Below are 20,406 nucleotides of genomic sequence, written 5' to 3'. Positions count from 1 at the left end.
TGCTGAACATTTAGAACACTTTTAAAGGAAAACAAAAGATCTGACCAAATGTAAGGTATCTCTGTTGTAGCATTCAAATTATGAGAAACTCTCTTGACTCTTTTTAAAGGCACTTGTGTGATCCGAGTGCCAAAAGTTTAGTCCTATATGTTTAATAAAGTACTGGGCTTTGCCAAGAGGTTAGCTTTTAGAGCGTAACCATACAAAGAAGTATGCTCTCATTTATGATGTTATAACAGTTTAAGAATCAATAAACAGTTCTCTGTAGTCTCAAAGGCAACCTTAAGTGGAGGAAAGAAACAATAAATAGAAATAAAAAACTAGTTAACTGAACATTTTCTATTTTGGCAAAGTTGAATTCCGTCTGTATTTTGCAGTGTTGTTATGCCCTTGACAGTTTACACAGATCAGCCAGTAAGTGATACAGTCTTCAAAAATTCAGCAACTTTGTTAGTTTAGTCATAAATGTGCCTTGTCTTCTTTTTGCCTTGTTTTGAAAGTTTATTTATATCTATTTCAAATATTTTTAATTCCGTGTGGCAGGAGAAATGGTACCCAACATTTTTGCTTAACTTTGAAGATACTTCTGCTTTCTAAAGCTGTTTCCAGTTTTAAAACCGTTGAATTTCCATTGTGAATCTTCCAACTTGATCTTTTCCCAACATGATATTTGTAGCTGGTTTGGGAAAGTAATTATTTGAATATTTGAGAACAACAAAGATGAAAGATAATGTCCTGATTTCAAAGATTTATTTTTTGGAAAAAAAGTATAAATTTGACTGTATAACTGAAGACTTAAGTGGTATACATGTGTAAAGAGATGAAATTAAGGTTACCTGTACAGTCTTTCATTTTAATTTCTTGACCTGTTGTGCTTAAACATACATCATAAAAATTTATGGTTTTTTTAATAGTTACATAATAATTTGGCTGTCAGGCTCTCTAAATAAGCGTATAAATCAGCAGCATTTAACTGATGTAATTTTTTTCTTCAGCTTACCATGGATACAGTCCTATGATGGAATGCCCACAAGGCTACAAGAGGATCAATGCTACGTTTTGTCAAGGTATGACAGCGCCCACAATTGATTGCGTTTATTTTGAGTATATTTAGGCTATTTTTAATTCTTTGCAAATATTGGCAACTCCATAGAGTGTTTTTTTGCTCCGGGGCAAAAAACGTTCAAAACTTTTACATATACTGTCATTTTCTTTGATGTTGTATAAAGATGACTTCATAAGGATTCGTTTACTTTGTTTTTCAATAGACTTGTGCTTGTTCTTTGTGTGTATGTTGAAGTATTGAACAGAGGTGCCAGATGAGGATGTAGGAAAAAGCTTAATTGGTTGGCCGACTTTTTTGGCACAGCTCAGGTAAAGAAGAGAAAGGAGCTCTGAGAAGATGGGGGCAATCCTGCAGTGGTGCCCTGGAGAGAGATTTGGGAAGGAGGGGAAGAATGAGCTCAAACCTGTGGTCAGGTTTGTTAGTCATTGTTGACACTGCAAGGGGAAAAGAGGTCCCAGCAAATAGCAGTCATGGTGGAGAGAAGGAGAAAATGAGAGTAGTTGGTGTTAAAGGATATATGTGGGCACGTTGGAGATAATTTTGCTTAACTGAAAACTTTCAGGTAGCACATTGATGGAAGAACGTGCAGCAGCCAGCCACGTAAAGAAATTATTTTACCAGTCATGGTTTGTAGAGCACTAAACACAAAGATCCCGCTGCTTCCACCGCTGGGGGAGATGTGAGTTGCTGTATGAAAATGTAGGCACTTGAGCCTGTCTGCTGCTCAGTCCTGTCCTAGTGGTTTACCAGCTTGCAGGGTAGGGGCACTTGGAGGATTGTGAGAGAAAATTGGGTTGGGTCAAAATGGTAGAAAAGCGAACTGGAGGAGAGCTGCAACTTGCATCTCAAGAGCTTGTTCCCTGGTCTGTGGGGTCCTCTTAGTAAATAAAAGGGATGGGGAGACGCTGATGGCAACTTACTGATAAGGACTGCGAAGTTAAAAGGTGAAGGAGGTGAATGTAAGGCATGGATGGGCCACCTTTCTCAAACCTCAGATTAAACACGCAGGTGGTGCTTGTATTTCAGGAAGATGTTTCCAGACATTTTAAAAGAGATTGTCTCATTCCATGTATTAGTTAAAAGGTTTTTCAGAGTCTGCAAAAGAGAGGATTTCTAACTTTGAGCACAGAAAGTGTCTAGAAGATGCTGTGATGCACTAGTACCATCATGCATCCCTCTGAACATAGTTCAGGAGAGACAGGAGCTTTGGGTATCTCCAGGAGCTGTGCTCAAACCCCACTGTCTATATGATGGTTTCCTAGAGCAGCCCAGCAGACAGTTAAAGGTGAGGAGGGCATTCAGTTTGTTGCAAGGGTTGGTGGCAAACCTTATTTAATGGAAACAAAAATCCTTAATCAGGAGCTACAGACAGTTTAAAAATGGTCCAGTGCTAGTGAAGGTTGACAGAAGGAGGCCAGGAGGTTGTTTTGCTGAGCAGTGACAGGCTGCTAGGGAGGGAGAGCATATGTCTCTGGGTGGGAGCATAAGAGGGAGCTAAGTCCTGCCATCAGTGTGCAGAAATAGATCTGTACCTGGTAGGCTGCTCATTGTTTATTATTCTGGGTTTTGATGGTTTTTCCCCTGACACATTTTTGTACTCTGTAACTAATACTGCAAGATATATGAGGCTTTAAATGATTTATTTTATTACTGCTGTCATTATCCCGGAAGACGGCGAGCTGCAGGCTCTAAATATAACTTGTTCTTGATACTTGGAAACTGAGAAACTAGAGTTTAATCAGATAATGGGAGTTGGATTATCCCCCGAGGAAGTAGATGGCTGGTGGACTGAGGATGGGGGCAATCTCTTACCTTTCTGGACAGAACAGAGGTGGTGGCTGCTGTAGGCTCCCCTTATTGTCTTAACGAGGCTTGGGTGGCTTCTCTGCGATTTACTCCCCAGCACGCTCCAAAAAGGAGGTACAAATAAGGAAAGAACTGGGACGATTACCCATGAAACAAAGCCAGGGTGAAATTTATACCTGTTGAAGTAAGTAACAAGATGACTTTTTCTTTCAGAGGGTCAGGATTTTGACCTCTGTTTGAATGGTCGTCGGGAAAGCTAGCTTCACATGCTGGCAGGATACAATTCCATCCTGAGATGGCCATTGGGTCGGGCAACAGTGTCCTGTTTGTGTTTGTCAGAAGCAGACATACTTTTCTAGAACGGAAAACAAACAGGGAGTAAAGCAACAGCAATACCTGTGAAAACTGTTTAAGCTGCTGGCAGGGGATTATTCGTATTCTTGTAGTAATCCTTACAGTTAAATTGGAAAGGAGTGGCACAGCATGTCCATATGCAGGTATACATTTTAATTAGATTATTCTTTGCTGAAAGTGTGTGCATGCTGTGCCCATGCTCAGAAAGGGCCGGCATTGCCAGGCCAAATCCTAAGGAGGATAGATTTCTGAATCCCTGCCTGCAGCTAAAAGAGATGGCTGTTTTCACCTAGATATTGTCCAGCTTTTACTGCCTTTGAAAACTCAGGCTTAAAAGCCTAATTAACCTTTTGTTCCACATTGTTTTTTGCTGTCAAAAGCCTCCTTAGTTTACAAAGCCTATGTAGTATTAGGGTGATTAATAACCAGATGCTGATTTTTTTCCTTTCAAGTGAGGGAACTAATGTAATGGAACATTCTTCTCCCTAGTGTGGATGTAGGACAACAAAGAACCATCTGTGGGTATGCTAATTCGAACAGTTTAGTGTAATTGCTATCAAGAAAGCTTTTTTCCCCCTCAGTAATAATCTTTTCAATGGGATGATTTATTACATGTACACACATGGATGCCCTAAGGCTGTCATTAAAGCCAAAATACAGCTTATCAGAGTTGCAACTTCTTTGTCAGAATCCACATGCAATGCTAATTTCTGGTTCCCTGTTTAGAATTATACTTACTGTTTCCTTCTTCTGCTAATGGTTTTCTTGGAAAACTGAAATAGAATGAAAAAAACAGCTGGTGAAAGGGTTGGATTCATTTTTCAGGAAACTAACATATTGCCAATAGACCACTTTAAAAATCTTATCTTGAAGAACTGGAAAAATACCTGAACACTTGTTGTTTTTTCAATGAAGTAAAAAGTTGTGCATGGAAGTTCTTGAAAAGTCCCCATATGCTTAAAATTAAATGTATATGAACTTGCAGAAACTAGTACTTGCATGTTGATGGATCAAATTCTGTAATCATGTGCTCTGGGGACTTCAAGCTTTTTTCCTCTTTGCTTCATTGTGATTTAAAATAAATTTTGAAGGTATATTCTGCCCTCCTACCTTTGACCCTAAAATACAGTGATAAATCTGTTTTCTCTGCATGTTTTATATGTATTTTATTGCTTTTAAGCAATAGAAGAGCTTTGCTTCATAAGAAATGCTACTTAATGTTACTTAGCTACTAAGTTAACAGCCTTCTTTCAAAGAAGTTCTTTTATGATGATCATACTGAGAAATAAATATATCTCCAGAAACTGGGCTGGGTTGCTGTTTGGACGTTGATTATGTGTTTGAAAAGTGTGGCTCTGCAAACTTGCGTTCCAGTAGATTCCACGCAGAAGCACAATATGAGTTGGATGGATTTCTCCTGCTGCTACTCTGTTAGCTCACAGAAAACAGTGGGTCATTTCTTAGAATAACCAACTGTTTTTTCTATCGTTTAAAAAAAAAATATATTGCAATAGTTTCATTAGCAACTAAACCTTGTTGTTTGTTTCTTTTACCCCTTGTTCTCACTGGTCAGGTTATTATTGAAGCAATCAATTAGAATGGAGCCAGTAAAATCTGGATATTATATTATTCTTAGAACTGAGGATGTTTATAGTGGTTAATGATTTAGCTATAGCAGAAACAGTTGGAACAGTATTTTCAGTGGTGTTAGTAGATACAGTTGTAATTGATTTTCACAAAGAGAATAAAATACAATGCCTGCATATTGAGCCAATTTGGAGATCATTCAGTCAGATGGCACTCCCAGTGAAGCCTAGCGTATACCTACCAGAGTGAGTCAAATTGTCACAAGTGAGATGTAAATTATATATTCCGGTCTTAATTTACAACATGAGATTTTGTACATACTAAAGCACTTACTGCATGAAAACATCTGTCAGGGCAGATATTACTAAATAACATTTAATAGCTGACCACTAGATCATTTCTAATGAAGAAGTTGACAAATTCTAATTAGTATATAATTGGTCTAGAAGTGTCAAAGTCAGTGTTTGAAAAGCATAGAAATCTGATTTCAGAGCTAAGTGCAGAATTTTACCTTTCCGTGGTGCTTAGGAATCAGCTGTGGCTGCTGGTGTTGAGATTGCTTGTGTCCTCTGGCACCAGCACTTGGGACAGAAGGGCTGCAGGACTTTCTAGCCACAGGTTTATTCTGAATATTTCAGTGCAGCTAGCAGGGCTGTGGTGGTCTGACTAGGCTTTCTGCTTCTGTAAGTTCCCTTTCTTGGGCCAGTTTTCCTAAGAACCTTCTGGATATCCTGACTGTGCTAGCTGGAGGCTGTTGCGTATTTAGTTTTTATACCTTGTCATCTGTGTCATGTGTTGTCTTAAAAATTTTGAAATTATAAGTTGTTTTTTTCTGAAAATCTGAATTTTTTGTTGTCCTTTGAGACAGGTTTATTCATGTTATCAAAAATCACCTACCAAATGTGTAAAATTGAAAACACATTGAATACAAATGAGATCTATTGTTTCAAAAGAGGGATTATTATTTAATTAATATTGAATTACTTCTTAGTGTTCTTCAGCCTTTCTTATGAAAATTTTAAGTCTTTTAGTTACTTCAGCATAATATAGTAAAAAAAAAAAAAAAATCCTGATCCAGTTTTAATAGTTGACTCTATCATTTCAAAGTTATCAGTGCTCCTGAAAATAAATTTGGCTGCATTCTTTACATGAATGATGGCAGTGATTTCTTTCAAAAATCAGATTAAAGGATATTTTTGTTTACATTTGCATTGTTCAAAATTCTTGTAGTGACCCTTGACTTTTTTGAACTAGTTGACTGTTTTTCTTGAACAAAAATATTTTCTTTAAAATGAATAGATAGATTTAAATCACATATTGTCAGAAGATTTCAGCGCTGACCAGAACACATTAATAAACATTTATGTTTGGTTCTAGAATTTTGTTTCGAAGTTAAATGTTTAAATTTGGTTAAATGCTTCAAGCTGCGATGATTCTGATGGGCATAAACTCAATGCATTAAGCATGGAGATGAAAGATTTTATAGGAATGTTTCAAATTCCAGTATGTCTGTGACTCGCTATCTGAAAAGGGTGGAGAGTGGACTTGCTCCATGTGTCCAAATGAGCTACAAGGCTGAAGGGAGAGAAGACAGCTTTACAACCACCTTCGTGTTTCCTGCGATTCTGCATTAGACCAGCTGGGTCTGGGTGGTCTGAAGAGCTGCTATAATGGTTAACACAGCCAAAACACAGTGAACTTCTCTTCCTAAATACTCTTCCAGATGGAGGCTGCCAAAGGGAAACACTACAGAGCTGATGCTCCAACCATCAGCTTTGGTAGGTGGGTCTATAGCAGAACAGCTCTCTGCTGGTCCTTCTGCACCACTCGGCTTGGCTATCGTGGGCGTCAAGCTCTTTGGGTTGTGTTAACCTGTTAATGTGTAGAAGACCAGTAGGCTGTAAAGCATTTTCATATTTGCTTGCTGAGGAATCTAGTAAAGTGTTTCAGTAAATGGGCAAATTGAAGGAGGTTCCAGTAGCTTTATGATGCACCCAGTAAATCACTCAGCGTGTTTCACAGGAACCACGCAAAGCCTGTTCTTTCAGCAGTGACAGGTACACGTCTCATTATAAGCAGGCACAGGAATTTTTCCTAGGATCGGATGTTTATACTTGACATGGTTTGTTATCCTTGGAAACGGGATACTCAAGCTACGTTATGGTGCCATTAATCCTGGAATAAAGCTGAAATGATTCACTTCCTGAGTGTGATTGAATTAGGCACGCCGTTGCTCGAGGAAAGGTAGAGGAACAGTGCGTGTAGGTTTCCAGCAGAGAGCCAAGGTGGTGTGGAACAGCAGCTAACACGGGCCCAAAGACTGTTTTGGTCTACTTTAAAAGCCATTGTAGCAATTGGAGAATGCAGGCGGAACACTGGAAGGTAATGCCTTCTGCGACACATCCTCCCCTCCAGCACAGATGTGTTCTATGCACCCATATACAGCAGAGAGCCATTTTCCTGCACTGTGCCCTTCTGTGCACAAATACCTATGTGATAGCAGAGGGAAACCTTCCATTAAGTGTATAAATTCTTTGTCATTTAAATGTGAGTACTTGGAACAGAATTTGATCCCATATCTAATTTTTGAAGTTTTGATTCATATATTTCTTTTTCAGCCGTCAGAATTCCCCAGTGTGCAATGCATGTAAGAGAGCTGAACAAATAAATCAATGAATTACTTGCTTGAGTAAAAGAATCTGAGCCTCGTAATATTGATTGAGGTGTTGAAAAGCCACTGGGGTTTTGGATCTTTTAAGCAAGGAAGAACTGTTTAGAGAAAAGTAACAGCTAAGGGTTAAGTTGGTTTTGAAAAGGTTTTTGGTTGGGATTTTTTTTTTCTTTCTTCTGGACTATTCAGTCCTTCCCTAAATCACACTTACTAGAAGAAGAAAGGTTGTGTTAACTGTTGCCTACACTTAGACTTAATGAAGTTTAATTTACTAATGTGATACCCCCTGTAAGTGTAAATATGTGTGTACGTGGTCATGAGTGAAAACTGGGGTCAGTTCTTCATCTGATTCTGTTAACTGTTTGTGGAGCAAGATTTTGGTAAAGTGCTTTCAAAACACAGTTGTGTTTTGGGGTGTTTCTGATGTGAAACCTTGAAGATTGACTACTCTGGACAAAAATCCAAATAAAATTTCTTCTTGAACGTTCTTAGAAATCAAGGAGAGGAAGGCATGAGTAAAGTAAATGACACTTCATTATTTTAAATCCAAAGAAATTTTCATTTTCCAAGTTATCCATTCATTTCTGTCTTCTGTTTACTAATTAATGTATGTAAAGTTCTTTGAAGATGAAGTTGGTTTTGGACTCAGTAAAACTATATATAATTATCATGGTTTATAACGAGTTCAGTGTTACCATGTGCTTTCTTGTTTAAATGAATACCATCCTAAGTTGTTCCCAACTTCCACCTTCACTTCTGTTCATTTCTGGAGGTGGTTTTTTCAAGTCATGAAGATCACTTTGTTCGTAGGCACACTCTTCACATCAGCAGACAAGCATTCAGTTAGGAAATGGTTAGTTTAGCTTGGTTTTTTTCCCCAGGAAATTAAGTGGCAGTGAGTCATTAACACATTGCATTTTCTGAGAGCAGGTTGTTGACCTGACACCTGGTAGAACTATAAAAATCTGTAGGAAGGTGTTGAACACTGATTGTTGTTGTTAAGAGAGCCTGTTTTAAGTTCTTCTTAGTGAGGAAGATTGTGGGATAGGTGAGCAGTGGTTTGGGTGCAACATCTGGGTTGTTCCAAACTGGGAGCACTGGTGGCTGTGGAGGAGAGTGTGGTGGCTGAGCTCACCATGTATCAAGCTGTGGGCTTAGAAAAGGGTACAGGAGGAGCCTCGTGTGTACAGAACTGCGGTATCGCTGTCAGGACCCTGGTTATGGCAAAGCTTTGGTGCGTTTGGATGAACTTGTGAGAGTGGAGTCACCAACAGAGCCTGTGGGATGGCTTCTGCTGCCACCTCAACAGACCCAAAGTCAGAGTAAAGCTTTGGTTTCTTGTCGAACTTTCAAGGAGACAGACTAGCAAATCTAGGAGCACAACGTGTCAAGGACCAGTTCCATTTATTTGACATGTGTGATATGAAGGAGTAACAGCACAGGGTCAGGGTGTCAGGAGTGCAGATGACAACACCACTTTCGTGCCACGGGGGTTGCACCAATCTGCTGCCATTGAGAAGGGTCGAGTCATTCACATTATCAAGCACCAACCATTACAAAACCAATGCTTTGTTAACCAGCTCATCACCTACCATGAGAGTTTGCAGTGGAGCCATGCAAGGTTACTGTGTGGAACAGCTCCTCGCTTAACCTTTGTTGTTCTATGTCACTAACACAGAGGCTTACCAGTGGAACTTTATTACTCTGTTTTCCTTGAAAACTGAAAATTAATATTTAGTTGTTCTTTAGAAGGGTTTATTTACATATATGTCATTTTGTAGTACTGCTACATAGCCCCTTAAAATATTTCCTCTGTGTAGATGAAGGTGTTTGATCAAATCACTCTACAAGCATGTCATCGGTTCATACTTCCATACAACAAAATATTACTCAGACAGCTTTAAAGTAGCTTTTACTCTAGTTTTCACAATGGAGTAAATGAATTCTCACTACTATACTAATTTAAAACTGAAATATTCTTATGTCCATATACAAGAAATAGAGGACTAAAAAAAAAAAAAAAAAAAAGTCTGTTAATCTTGAATGAGATTTCTTTTCCAGCTGCCTGAACAAGTTGATTCCAGTGTAATTTGCACAGCTGGGCAGGCTGGCAGGTGGTAGGAAACATTTTGGGTATGTGGCCTTTTACCACAGTCTGAAATAAAATGAAAGAGATAGTAAATCTGGAAGGGATTTTTTTTTTTTTTTACCCAAAGTTGTTAAATAAATACTATTCTTACATGTATGTATATTTCTTTTGAAAATTTTGAAGTTTTTTTTATCAACTTGTGGCTTGTTTCTGTTGAATCCCTAGATAGGCTTGTGTAATTCGGCATAAAGCATCAGCTCACTCATTCTATGAGCTCATTGAGAAAACATGACTTGGAAAAGAGGCATTAAAAATAGACTATAATTAAGTTATGCCAAATCATCAGAACGGGACAGTAAAGTTAACTTGAAAAATTGGACAAATTTAGCAAGAGAAGTGTCCGTATCAGGAACTCGAGAAGGAACATAAATTGGTATTTACAGACGTATAAACTGGTACTTAAATGTAGCAGTGCCCACATTAAATAGCAATAAGAGAGCATATGTGAATGGGCTGCTATGTTTTTAAATACTAAACGTACAAAAACAGTTCATCTGGGAAGTGATTTAATACAGACTCAGTAACGACAGCATCTGTGAATGTTTCCTGCAGAACAGTTAAATCATTTGGAAAGAAAGATGATTGTGTATTGATGAATTATAGGAGATCCCATCTCCCTGCAAATCAGCCACTTCAGTAAATAGTGCCATGAAACCTTCACTATTTGTAGGTAAAACTCTAAAATAGCATTCTCCCAATATCACCAAATGCTTCCAATGCATTCCTATGCCAGTTTTTCTCAGCAATGACAGGAAATGTAGTTCAGATCTGTAAAAATTTGCATAATTTCTATTTAGATTATATTGAAATTCAGTTTACTTTAGAATTCACTGTATCTGTATAAAGACTTGAATATGAGCTATGTTAAAAAAAACTTTCATCGTAAAATCCAAATAGCACAGTTTGGCTACTGGGTATTCAAGGTCACTCACCTAGTCGAAGTCTGTAACCTGTAACTAGAATTTGTTTAAGTGCAAAGCCAGATTTTGTACCCCTTTCTGCGGAACAGAGTTTTTTTCTTCATTTCACTGTAAATACATATATATGCATTTCAGTTCAGTAGCTAAGTTATTCAAAGTTGAAACACTGCTTCAGAGTTCTAACAACAGGCACCACGTTTTCCTTCTTCAACGTACAGATACAGTTCTACAAACCGAAACGATATGGTTTGTTTGAGTGGTACAAATAACACTAGCGTTGTGACTAAAATTATTCAAATTCAAGTTAGTAAACAGTTTTCATAAGTGTTTTTTTTTCTTCTTCTTGTCTGTGTCTTTCAGGGTTTTACTTTTTGTTTTTTACACGCCCATATACTTTCACTGTTCAAATAATAAAATTTATCCATGTGTACTTTTTTAACATTCCTTAAAATGAAGCTTGATGCAAATAATGAGTAGAACAATCATCTAATAAATGAAAAATGCATCATTAATCATTTTAAACATTGAAAGTAAGAATGCAGTTATGTTAAGCTGTATGATTACTTACCTTGCTTAAATACATGTAGAGTGGCAGAGTCATCCTCCTCGTTAGGAAGGAAAAGTGCCGGATTTTTCATAATGATGGCATACAGGCAAACAGCAGTGTATTTTAACGGTTAACAAACAGGAGCCTTGGTCTTTCCTTAAAAAATAAGAACTAAACAAAAAAATCAAAGTCAAATTAATATTATTTAAAATATGTTGTCTGTTTCACTGATTTAATATCTAAATGCTGTCTTTGCTAGACAAAGCATTTCCGCTAATTCTGCATGGATATATATTCCAGAAGAAGTGACAAGAAAAAGTCGTATGTTATGTATGTCCTCTGAGAGACCTCTTCCATTTTTTCCCTGTAGTATAGGTTAATTTTACTATAAATTAAAATGTATACTTAGAATGTGTAAAAGAAGAAAGTTGTTTAAAAATGTCTGGCTATTACCAGGTAGAAAGTGAGCAATTATTTTCACTATATGTACCAATGTCAACACCAACGAGTAACTAATATGAAACGATAGAAAGGAAAAGTCAAGATTGGAATAAAAGAGCACAGTCCTTGTTAAAAATATGTATCTTAAATTTTAGGTTTTGATACTGTCTTTCTTCCATCTCTTAATTTCTCCTTATGTTTTTCCTCTTCCTCAACATTTTTAATGTGCTTTTTGTGTGTGTGTAGTTTGTGTATTTGAGTAATTGCGTTGAGGATTTTCATTTTGAAATGAACCCAGATACTGAGATTTTTCCTGTATTTGGAGTGAAGCGTACTGTCTCTTCTAACTTGTTTCTGGCGACAGTCAGTACTTCATCAAAGCAAGCAGACTTGTCCCATGGCTTAGCATTTGAGGACTCATCTAACAACCCAAATTGACAACAGCTACAAAATTCAATAGGAGGTTCTTGAGTGTTCCAGTATTTGCTTTGTATGAGCTTTTGGATATTTCATAGTCTTCTCTGTCATTATGTTTCTTGTCATGCCCAGTGTTTGGAAGTGGAGGGTTAGCAATATGTCTTTTTTTCCCAACAACTTTCCAGCAGCACCAATATGTTTCTATTTAAGGGTGTTTCAATAATGTCTTTAGTATGCTAGCTGTTAGGATTTAAGTTCATTCCTCACAATTGCAAAGATAATGGTATTGAAACAATGGTGATCTTCGTTTTGGGATCAGTTGGCACTCAAAATCGTATTTTGAGATTTCAGGGCAAAAGGAAGAACCTAGTCAGACGAAGCAACTGAAGAAACGGTCAAAAAAATTTTCATTGAGTGCATCAGAACAAATCTAGCTTACTAAATCTTCTCTATTAGTGCAATCCTTAAATAAGATACTCCTGTGCTTATATGGGACATCTTCCTGCTCAAGGATGGGATGAGTCAAAAGATACGCTGCTGTAGGAGAATATTTCAGCAGGTTTTTGTGTTCTGTCCTTATACCATTCTCCTTTTAAGTAGTCTACTCCTGCTGAGGTCAGAAAGTCACGTAGTCTGGGAATCTCACTGAAAAATTCCTTTGAGGCAGAGCTGATCCTTTGTAATTCATGTGGTTTCCATCACACTTCATCCAAAGTTATAGGATATAAATTATCACTCTTTGTCACATGTGGCTAAGTGCATAGAGGTTAAGTTGATCCAGGTGGTGTCCAGATACTAGACGAGGTATAGCATTGGAAGAGCTGAGGGATAAGCTCAACTTGGAATACTTGGAAAAAATTGCAGCTGACATGGCAACCACTGTGAGCTTGAGTCGTGTGGTCCGGTGTAGTGGGACAGGTAGCCAAACCTGTGGAGAAAAATGAAGAAGAAGGTAGGAAAGTGAACGATTCTTTCTGTAGGTTTCCAAAGGCAAACTCCAGCACATCTGTTGGGTTTTACATATCCAGCTTCTTACCGTCATTGATCGTGTTGGATCAGGCAGCAGTATGCAATGAGGTCCAGTGAAATGGTGAAGGTTTTATAAAAACTAAAAGGAAAGGTAATACGTATTTTATATTTTAGATAAAATTATCACTAGTACCTGATTTCTAAGGAGCTAGCTGGAATATCTGACTTCCACTTGCAGCTTGTTTACCCAACAAGGTAGGCATTGTTTACTAGTTTAGGGATAGGGAGGGGAGGTCTTATGTAGAAATAATGGATGTAAACATTTTCAAGTAGGTCTGTTTCATCGTGCTGTCTCTATTTTTCTAAAAGAGAAGACATGACAATTTATGACAGAGACAATTATAGGGTGTTGGGGCAGGATGTTTTGGGATTATTTTTTTATTATTATTATTTTAAGGTTTTGATTATCAGTGCAAGCTACATTGTTACTGTCTCCTGAATTAAAATCCTAGTTTGGCTGACTTAGCTGCAGATGATACCCAGATGATTGTCTGACAGGTCCTGTTCTAAGGGTAAGTTAATTATAGACACAAGCTAATAATTCAGTAAGACCCTGGAAGGGACACTGATACAGGTAGCCTAGTACCTCAGACTTTATCAAAGCAGTTGTTAATTGTTACAAAGCTGTGTTCCCACAGGTACAATCCTTTTCACCCCACATCACATGTGCTTCCTGAAGCATGTTCTTGCTATGAAGATGGTAAGCTCTTTAGGCTAGAGATGGTATTGTTGTGTTCTGCTTCTTCCAGCACCATGAGCATTTAGGCACTACTGAACACAAATACTAATAGAAACTGTATTAAATATGTTAAGCACTGTTCCATCCTGAATAAAATAAACTGCATCACTTAAAACTTATCTCCGTGAATGTTCGTGTGAGTTGTGTTTGTGCAAGCAATCAGCTCGTTAGGAAAAGAGGGGTTGATAAGCCAGTCCGAGTGTATTTGTTTTTTAATTCAGAGTACTTGAGAATGATGTATACATGTAATTGTTTTTCTGTTATGTTCTCAGCAGTGCTTTAAAAGGTTATAAATCAAATGTTGTCAGTATGGGGAAAAGCGTTGACTGGAGTGTTAATAACAGTTCTCCTGTACATATTTAAACAAGATAACTTCTGAAGAAAGGAGAATATTAATACATGTTTCAGTATCTGATTCTTTTCGATTTTCCCACAGATATCAATGAGTGTCAGTTACAAGGAGTATGCCCTAATGGTGAGTGCTTGAATACCATGGGCAGCTACAGATGTACCTGCAAAATGGGATTTGTGCCAGATCCTACCCTCTCAAGATGCATACGTAAGTAACAGTGCTAATCAAAGTACCAAAATAGATCTTTAGCTGCACTTCAGATAAGGATTGATTTGACTGGCCCCAACTCTGCTAAGCTATCCCCATCTTTTTTGCTGTCCCTGCCTTCTCTTCTCAACTTACTTTATTTAGTCAGTCTTAGTGCTCGTGCCTCTTTTCTCTCTCTGTCTCGGAAGCCTTGGTCTCCACCAGTGGCTGTCCAGGATCCTTGCCATCTTTTCCTGGTTTTCTTGTCACAAAACCTTCAAGGCCAGATCCAGCCTCCTCATATGCTCGGTCTTTCTCACCAGCCTGGTGCCCTCCTTCCCACAATTTTTTTCCCCTCTCTGCTAATTCCCCAGCCAAACTAATCTGTGTCTTGCCCTCCCCTCTCCCACCTCTGCACCTTTGACCTGGGTAGTTTCCGTTACTAAACATTCAGACCAGGATGATCTTTAGCACATTTTCCTCCTGATTAAGAAGGATTAAAAATTAAGAAAGAATTAGGAGAAAGAAGAAGTTGTGAGCAGCATGAATGCAAATATTTTCCACTTTTAATCGGCTTTTACTTGGTTTTGTATCAACTACCTCTGCAAGAAGAAAAGAAGGCATAGGGAACAACTAAATTTCTCACTTTAAGTTTTTTGGGAAGAATATTTACAAGTGAAAAGTGCCTTATTTCCTAAGCTCCTCATCTGAGTTGTCTTTAGATTTAGAAAATATAGTCTATAGCCATAAGTGAATTCTTTCATTTTTTCAGCCTAATTATCTTATGCTACTAGTTAATGATACTCAATTACTGAGCAACTTTTTTAGCACTCTGAAGAATTTCCTATCCCTTTTCAGTTTAACACCAGAAAAAAGGAGTTGGTTTTCATTTTTGCCTTTACGTGTTGTGTTGAAAATCAGATAGTCTTTGTATTTTTTGAGTTAACATATTACGCAGAACTGGTATACATTTTATCCCTAGGATGAGTGGGAATTCAGGAGTGTTTGATGCAAAACAAGAGTTTTCTTTTGTGTTGTGATTATGGCTTGAGATGGGTGTTTTGAAATAAAACTTCTGCAGATGGTAGTATGAATCCATTAACCTGGTGGTGTGAATCCAGGGGTGTTTTTCTGGTTTGCTTTTCATGTGAACAGTACCATCCTTTCTTCCACTTTCATTGCAGCTGATAATCCTATAGTTGCTGAAGAGAAAGGACCCTGCTACCGGTTTGTTAGTGCAGGAAAGCAATGCATGCACCCTCTTTCTGTTCAGCTCAGCAAGCAGCTTTGCTGTTGCAGTGTTGGCAAAGCCTGGGGCCCGCACTGTGAAAAGTGTCCGCTTCCAGGAACAGGTAAGATCTGCCCGTTAAAAATACAAGCTCCTGTCCCCACCCTATGTTTGTTATGCGTGCTTTAAAAAAACACACAACATGAATTGATTTTAAACAAGGAGTGTCCATCAGTAAGTTGCGACAGTTCTGTACATGAGAGTAGAATAATCACATACAGAGTAGTTTTGTTCATAGAGACTTCTGAATGAGAAAAAGGAATTATCTTTGCTATGTTGTGATAGAATTCCAGATTAACGATATTTTCATCTCTGATTGTGTCATTGAACTTTGGTTTTCCATCACATGAAGATGAATTTATTGTACATTATATTCTGGCAAATTAACCCAAAATCTAATTAATTCTCGTTAGTTGTTAAAGGCCCTGGTGAAAGGACAGAAGCTTTTGAGAATGAGAACTACACCTGTTGTAATTTACATTACAGTTAGTGGGATATGTATGGGAGTATCTCTGCTTTCTAACCTTCCTTCGTGTCTTTACCATCCATTTTGAGGAATGTGCGAAGTAGGGTGTAGCCTTCTTAACAATAAACTGGCAGTTAAACATTTCATGCCACCTTTCACTTAAACAGTTCCTTACTTGACACGTAAAGCTCACTTGTATTGTCAGTGTTCACTTGGAGTCCTTCTGTTTTTTAAAAATATAAGGACTTGGAAAATAGCATCTTTGCTGGTTGCTTTTCTTAACGAAAAGACTGCAGAAAGAAAATCTGAGTAGAAAATTGTGATGAGCTGTGTGGGAAACACTTTTCCCATTTCATGACAACTTTCATGATTTAAAAACATGTTCCTTTCTATAACAGGTTAAATTCATAATCTTTCAGAGTTTTCTATGAAAAATGGGTGAAAGTGAGATACTCCAGAATGGGGTAATGTATTTATTGCAGCATCCCATGTTAATGTAAGAGTCACTGAATTAAAGTAATGATCTCACTCTCTGATAGCTTTTAAATTATTTGTACGAAGTAGACCAGCTCCAAAAGAGAGACTGAGAGAGGCCAGCTTTGTGTGCTCAGGTGCTGAAAGGACTTATCAGAGCTGTACTAGAATAAGGCTCACGTTTCTGTTCTGCGTTGGAGAGAATATGACCTGAAACAAGGTGTCCTACATCCCAAGCATGCATGTGAAGGGACAGGCATAACATTTTCTCTGTCTTCCTCCTTTGACCAGAATTCCCATTCTCAGTTCAGTGTTTATGTGGCAAGTTTTGATATTAGCATTTCCCAACAAAACCTATTTCATCATTCTGAATCCACTCCGTTTAAGCAGTTTGACCCTTCATCTTTTCTATTGCTAAGACACCATGAGAACACAGTATGCAATTAATACATACTGCAGTTTCATGTATAATTTAATGAATTTGTCTGTGGAATACCTATAGCTACTATTTTGTGTTTTTATTTTAGATGCTAATTCATTTTAAAACCCTGATGTGTTCAAAGCAGAATTTGTGAACTTCCCAATGCCCCACTCCGCACATCTCTTAAGAAGCTGTAAGAAATCACGTTGGGCACGTGGGAGACTAAATCTTTGGTGTTTCATCCCAACATAGCTTTCCCTAGAGCAATGAGGACAATGAAGCACTGCCCCCTCAAGACTCCTGGAGGTCTCCCTGTCCCTGTCAGGAGCATAGCTATTATCTTTGATGGGGAGGAAGGCTGACCTGTATTTTTTTTTCATTCTAGCCTTCCCCTAGGACTGCAAAACCTGATGCTCATGTAGAGCAGCTGCAGAGATCAGAGCAGGTGCTGCTACCTGCCCTTCATTACCTTTTTCTGTAGAAGCTTTATAAATGAGATTATTTCCCCTCTCTTCCTGTAGTGATTTGGCTTTTTTATGGTCCCTATCTTGTTTTTATCCAGCCCACTGTCAGTGGAAAGACTTACTCAATTTGGTGCAATTGGATCAGAGCTGGTATGAGACCTCTGATTTAGTCAAATGGGATCCTGTGAATGAATGTTGTTACTGGTTGATATTCTTCTGCTCCTCTATAGAGGGGTGGTGAACTTTCTTGCTTTGATTTCTGCAAAGACAGAATGATAAAAATTGTAATCTTCATTCCTTATGCAATGTAGATGATGGTGACAATTTGCATATTTAAATTCATACTTAGGATATACTGTTTGAAGAGGATTAATACAAAAATTATTGTGATATCATGATAGATTAAACATAACTGAAGAAAGATGGTGAACTGGAGTGGAAACCTCCTGGGAATAACAGGCAGAACATGCTTTTGGGAGAATGCTCAGTCATATTAGCATGCAATGCATAGCTTGTCTTTAATTTTTTGGTTAAAATGTATATACAATATGAGATTAAATTTAATTAGTGATAGTCATTATATTTTCCACTGTGTCAACATATTGCACTTTTAGATTCCTAAAAGGAATATTTTCCCATCCCAAATCTAGCTGCTTTTAAGGAAATCTGCCCTGGTGGAATGGGTTATACGGTTTCTGGCCCTCACAGAAACAAGCTATATCATCACCCTGCAGTTAGAGTACAGCCACCTGTCATTGGCAAGACCCCGATTACTCAACCTGTTGCTAAAGGTACTTCTCCTCCACCTCTCCCAGCAAAGGAAGAGCCAGTGGAGGCACTGACCTTCTCACAGAAAAGTGAGACTGAGATGGCTGTGCAAGAAGGTGAGAGTGGGAAAATTTAGTCTTTCTATATTTCTGTGCATGTGTCTTCAGTGGGATGTTTCTTTGAGGAGTAGCTGCGGACAGTGCAGGACAAAGAGGTGTCACCTCCCCCAGCAGAGCGTTCCATGCCGTGGGGTGTATTGTGTTACGTGATTTACTTCTGAAATTTTACGTATAGCTCCTGCCAGATGCTGAGAACACCATGGAGAGAGAGAGGCTGCTTTAATCTCGTTATTTTTTATGATAAGAAATAGTAAATATTTGTTTTAAGACTTATATAAAGATATTTAGAATCTCTAGCATAGAACAAAGGACTCAACTCATGCTTTGATTTGGGGTGGCCAAAGCTAAGGGGTTTTCATCATCTTCCTTCTATACACTCCTGTAGATGAGCACCACCTGATGTGGGCGTGCATCCCCTTCACGTGGTCTGCTCTCGCCCCTTCAGCTGTGCGCTCCCTCGGCGTGACCGTGCTGGATTAGTCCCGCTTTGCTGGGCTGGTTAACAATTAGTTGACTCCTCTAAAATATTTTTCTCAGATTTTGTTTTCTGCAAGCTCCTGTAAGGACTTGTAGCAGCCAAAATTGTCCCGATTCTAAAATGCAGAAGCAAAGCAATGCAGAAAGCAGCACTATTGTGATTATATTGCCAGAAAACTCTGCATGAACTAACGGGAGACAAGAAGAAACACATTGCTGAAGAACCCTCTCGTGATATTGAGGACTTGATAGGTTATTTCCAAGTAGCAGTTATGTGTCTGTATGTCAGGCCGTTATTAGAAAGCGTTTCAGTCAGCTGACTTGGCAAATTTCTGTTTGACATGGGTTACTTTCCAGTTAAAATCACTGGTCTAGTTTTGCTTTCAAAGAGAATGGAGCTAAACTGAGTCTGGAGAGAAAATAAGCCATTCAGATATACTTACAGACTGTGCTGGATTATAAAATCTTATATAAAAAAAAAAAATCTCTGTGCTTTTCGGTGTTACAAAGTGGAAAAAAGTGTTGTATTATTTGCTAAAATATTACTTCAGTAATGAGTACGATCGACCCATGCTAGGAAATCTTAAAATAGAGAATTCAGGGAGAAAAAAGGAGCACTTTTTTTAAACAACTTAAAAAAATATGCTTACTGTGTAAGTCAGTAATGACACATACACCTGTTTGAATTTTATAATCTATATTTTTGTATGTTGTTTGCATTTGGAATTTTTCAGACTTTAATAGAAGTTCTCAGTTCTGATAATCAGCCTCCCCAGTAATACTGAAGAAATTAGAGCAAGAAGAGTGATTTTAAAAAAAAAAAAATCTATCCTCTGGAAAATGTTGATTGTGAAAAGAAAAATATTCTCAACGTTTTTTTACAGAGCCATATAGATTTTCATCAGTAAAAGACAAATTTAAAAAAGGCAAATTGCGATGGAAAATAAAAACTGATATGAAATTTCTACCCCGCCTTCCCAGAAAAAAAAAAGTCATTTCTGTGCAGGAAAAAAAAGCAAACCACTTTTGCCTGCTTTTAAAGAAAAGGCAAATTTGACATTTTTTCTTGTTCACAATAAATTCTTTCAAATCTGTTAGTGGTTAGTTATATATCATTTTAATATTAATTTACCCTTATAAATAATTACAGATGTTGGTATTCCTTTGGAGGAATTAAAAAAGTTTAATCAGTGAGTTAATAACCTGTGAGTTTTTTGGGTTGTTTCTAAGGAAACAATTGAGGCTCCTATAAGGCGGCTGAATACTGAGTAAATAATTATAAGCATTGGTCAGTGTGTAGAATCTTATTCTGGTTTCAGGTTAGTTTTTATGCTTGCTTCAGGAACATTACTTCAAGTTTGCACCATTTTGGGATGAGGTTAGAGACGGAAATTTTCCTGCGATAGCAACAACCACTTTCCAATGTGCTCGTAGTTTTAAATAGAAAGTGTAAATAGATGTTCTGTCAAGAGTGATTAATTTTCTTTTTTCTTTCTGGTTTTAGTGGCAACTGCAGCCCCTGATCAGGTAAAACATTATGTGATTTATCTAGGAATTAGAACGCGGGCCATGCGTACAAGATGGGATCCTAAAAAGGATTTAGGATTTATGAGGAACAAACAACTCACTGTGGACTTACTGTGCAAACCCTGAGGCAAAAAGAGC

At 37.9% G+C, this 20,406-nt stretch overlaps 1 protein-coding gene across 1 annotated transcript in view; it reads left to right on the top strand.

Annotated features, from left to right (window-relative positions):
* The window catches only part of LOC104466243 (latent-transforming growth factor beta-binding protein 1-like), a gene marked incomplete at its 3' end in the record, with an annotated part of 108,524 nt that extends 88,256 nt beyond the window's left edge, over window positions 1-20,268 (top strand). The window contains exons 7-11 of the mRNA XM_010079603.1: window positions 996-1,067; window positions 14,163-14,285; window positions 15,449-15,616; window positions 18,193-18,261; window positions 20,246-20,268. Of these exons, the coding sequence (XP_010077905.1) occupies window positions 996-1,067; window positions 14,163-14,285; window positions 15,449-15,616; window positions 18,193-18,261; window positions 20,246-20,268 (455 nt within the window). The remainder of the gene's footprint in view (window positions 1-995; window positions 1,068-14,162; window positions 14,286-15,448; window positions 15,617-18,192; window positions 18,262-20,245) is intronic.
* Window positions 20,269-20,406: the final 138 nt, after the last annotated feature.

Source organism: Pterocles gutturalis, unplaced genomic scaffold (genome assembly GCF_000699245.1).
Source record: "Pterocles gutturalis isolate BGI_N339 unplaced genomic scaffold, ASM69924v1 scaffold11214, whole genome shotgun sequence".
In the NCBI taxonomy this organism is placed as follows: domain Eukaryota; kingdom Metazoa; phylum Chordata; class Aves; order Pterocliformes; family Pteroclidae; genus Pterocles; species Pterocles gutturalis.
This window is presented reverse-complemented; position numbering and strand designations above follow the sequence as displayed.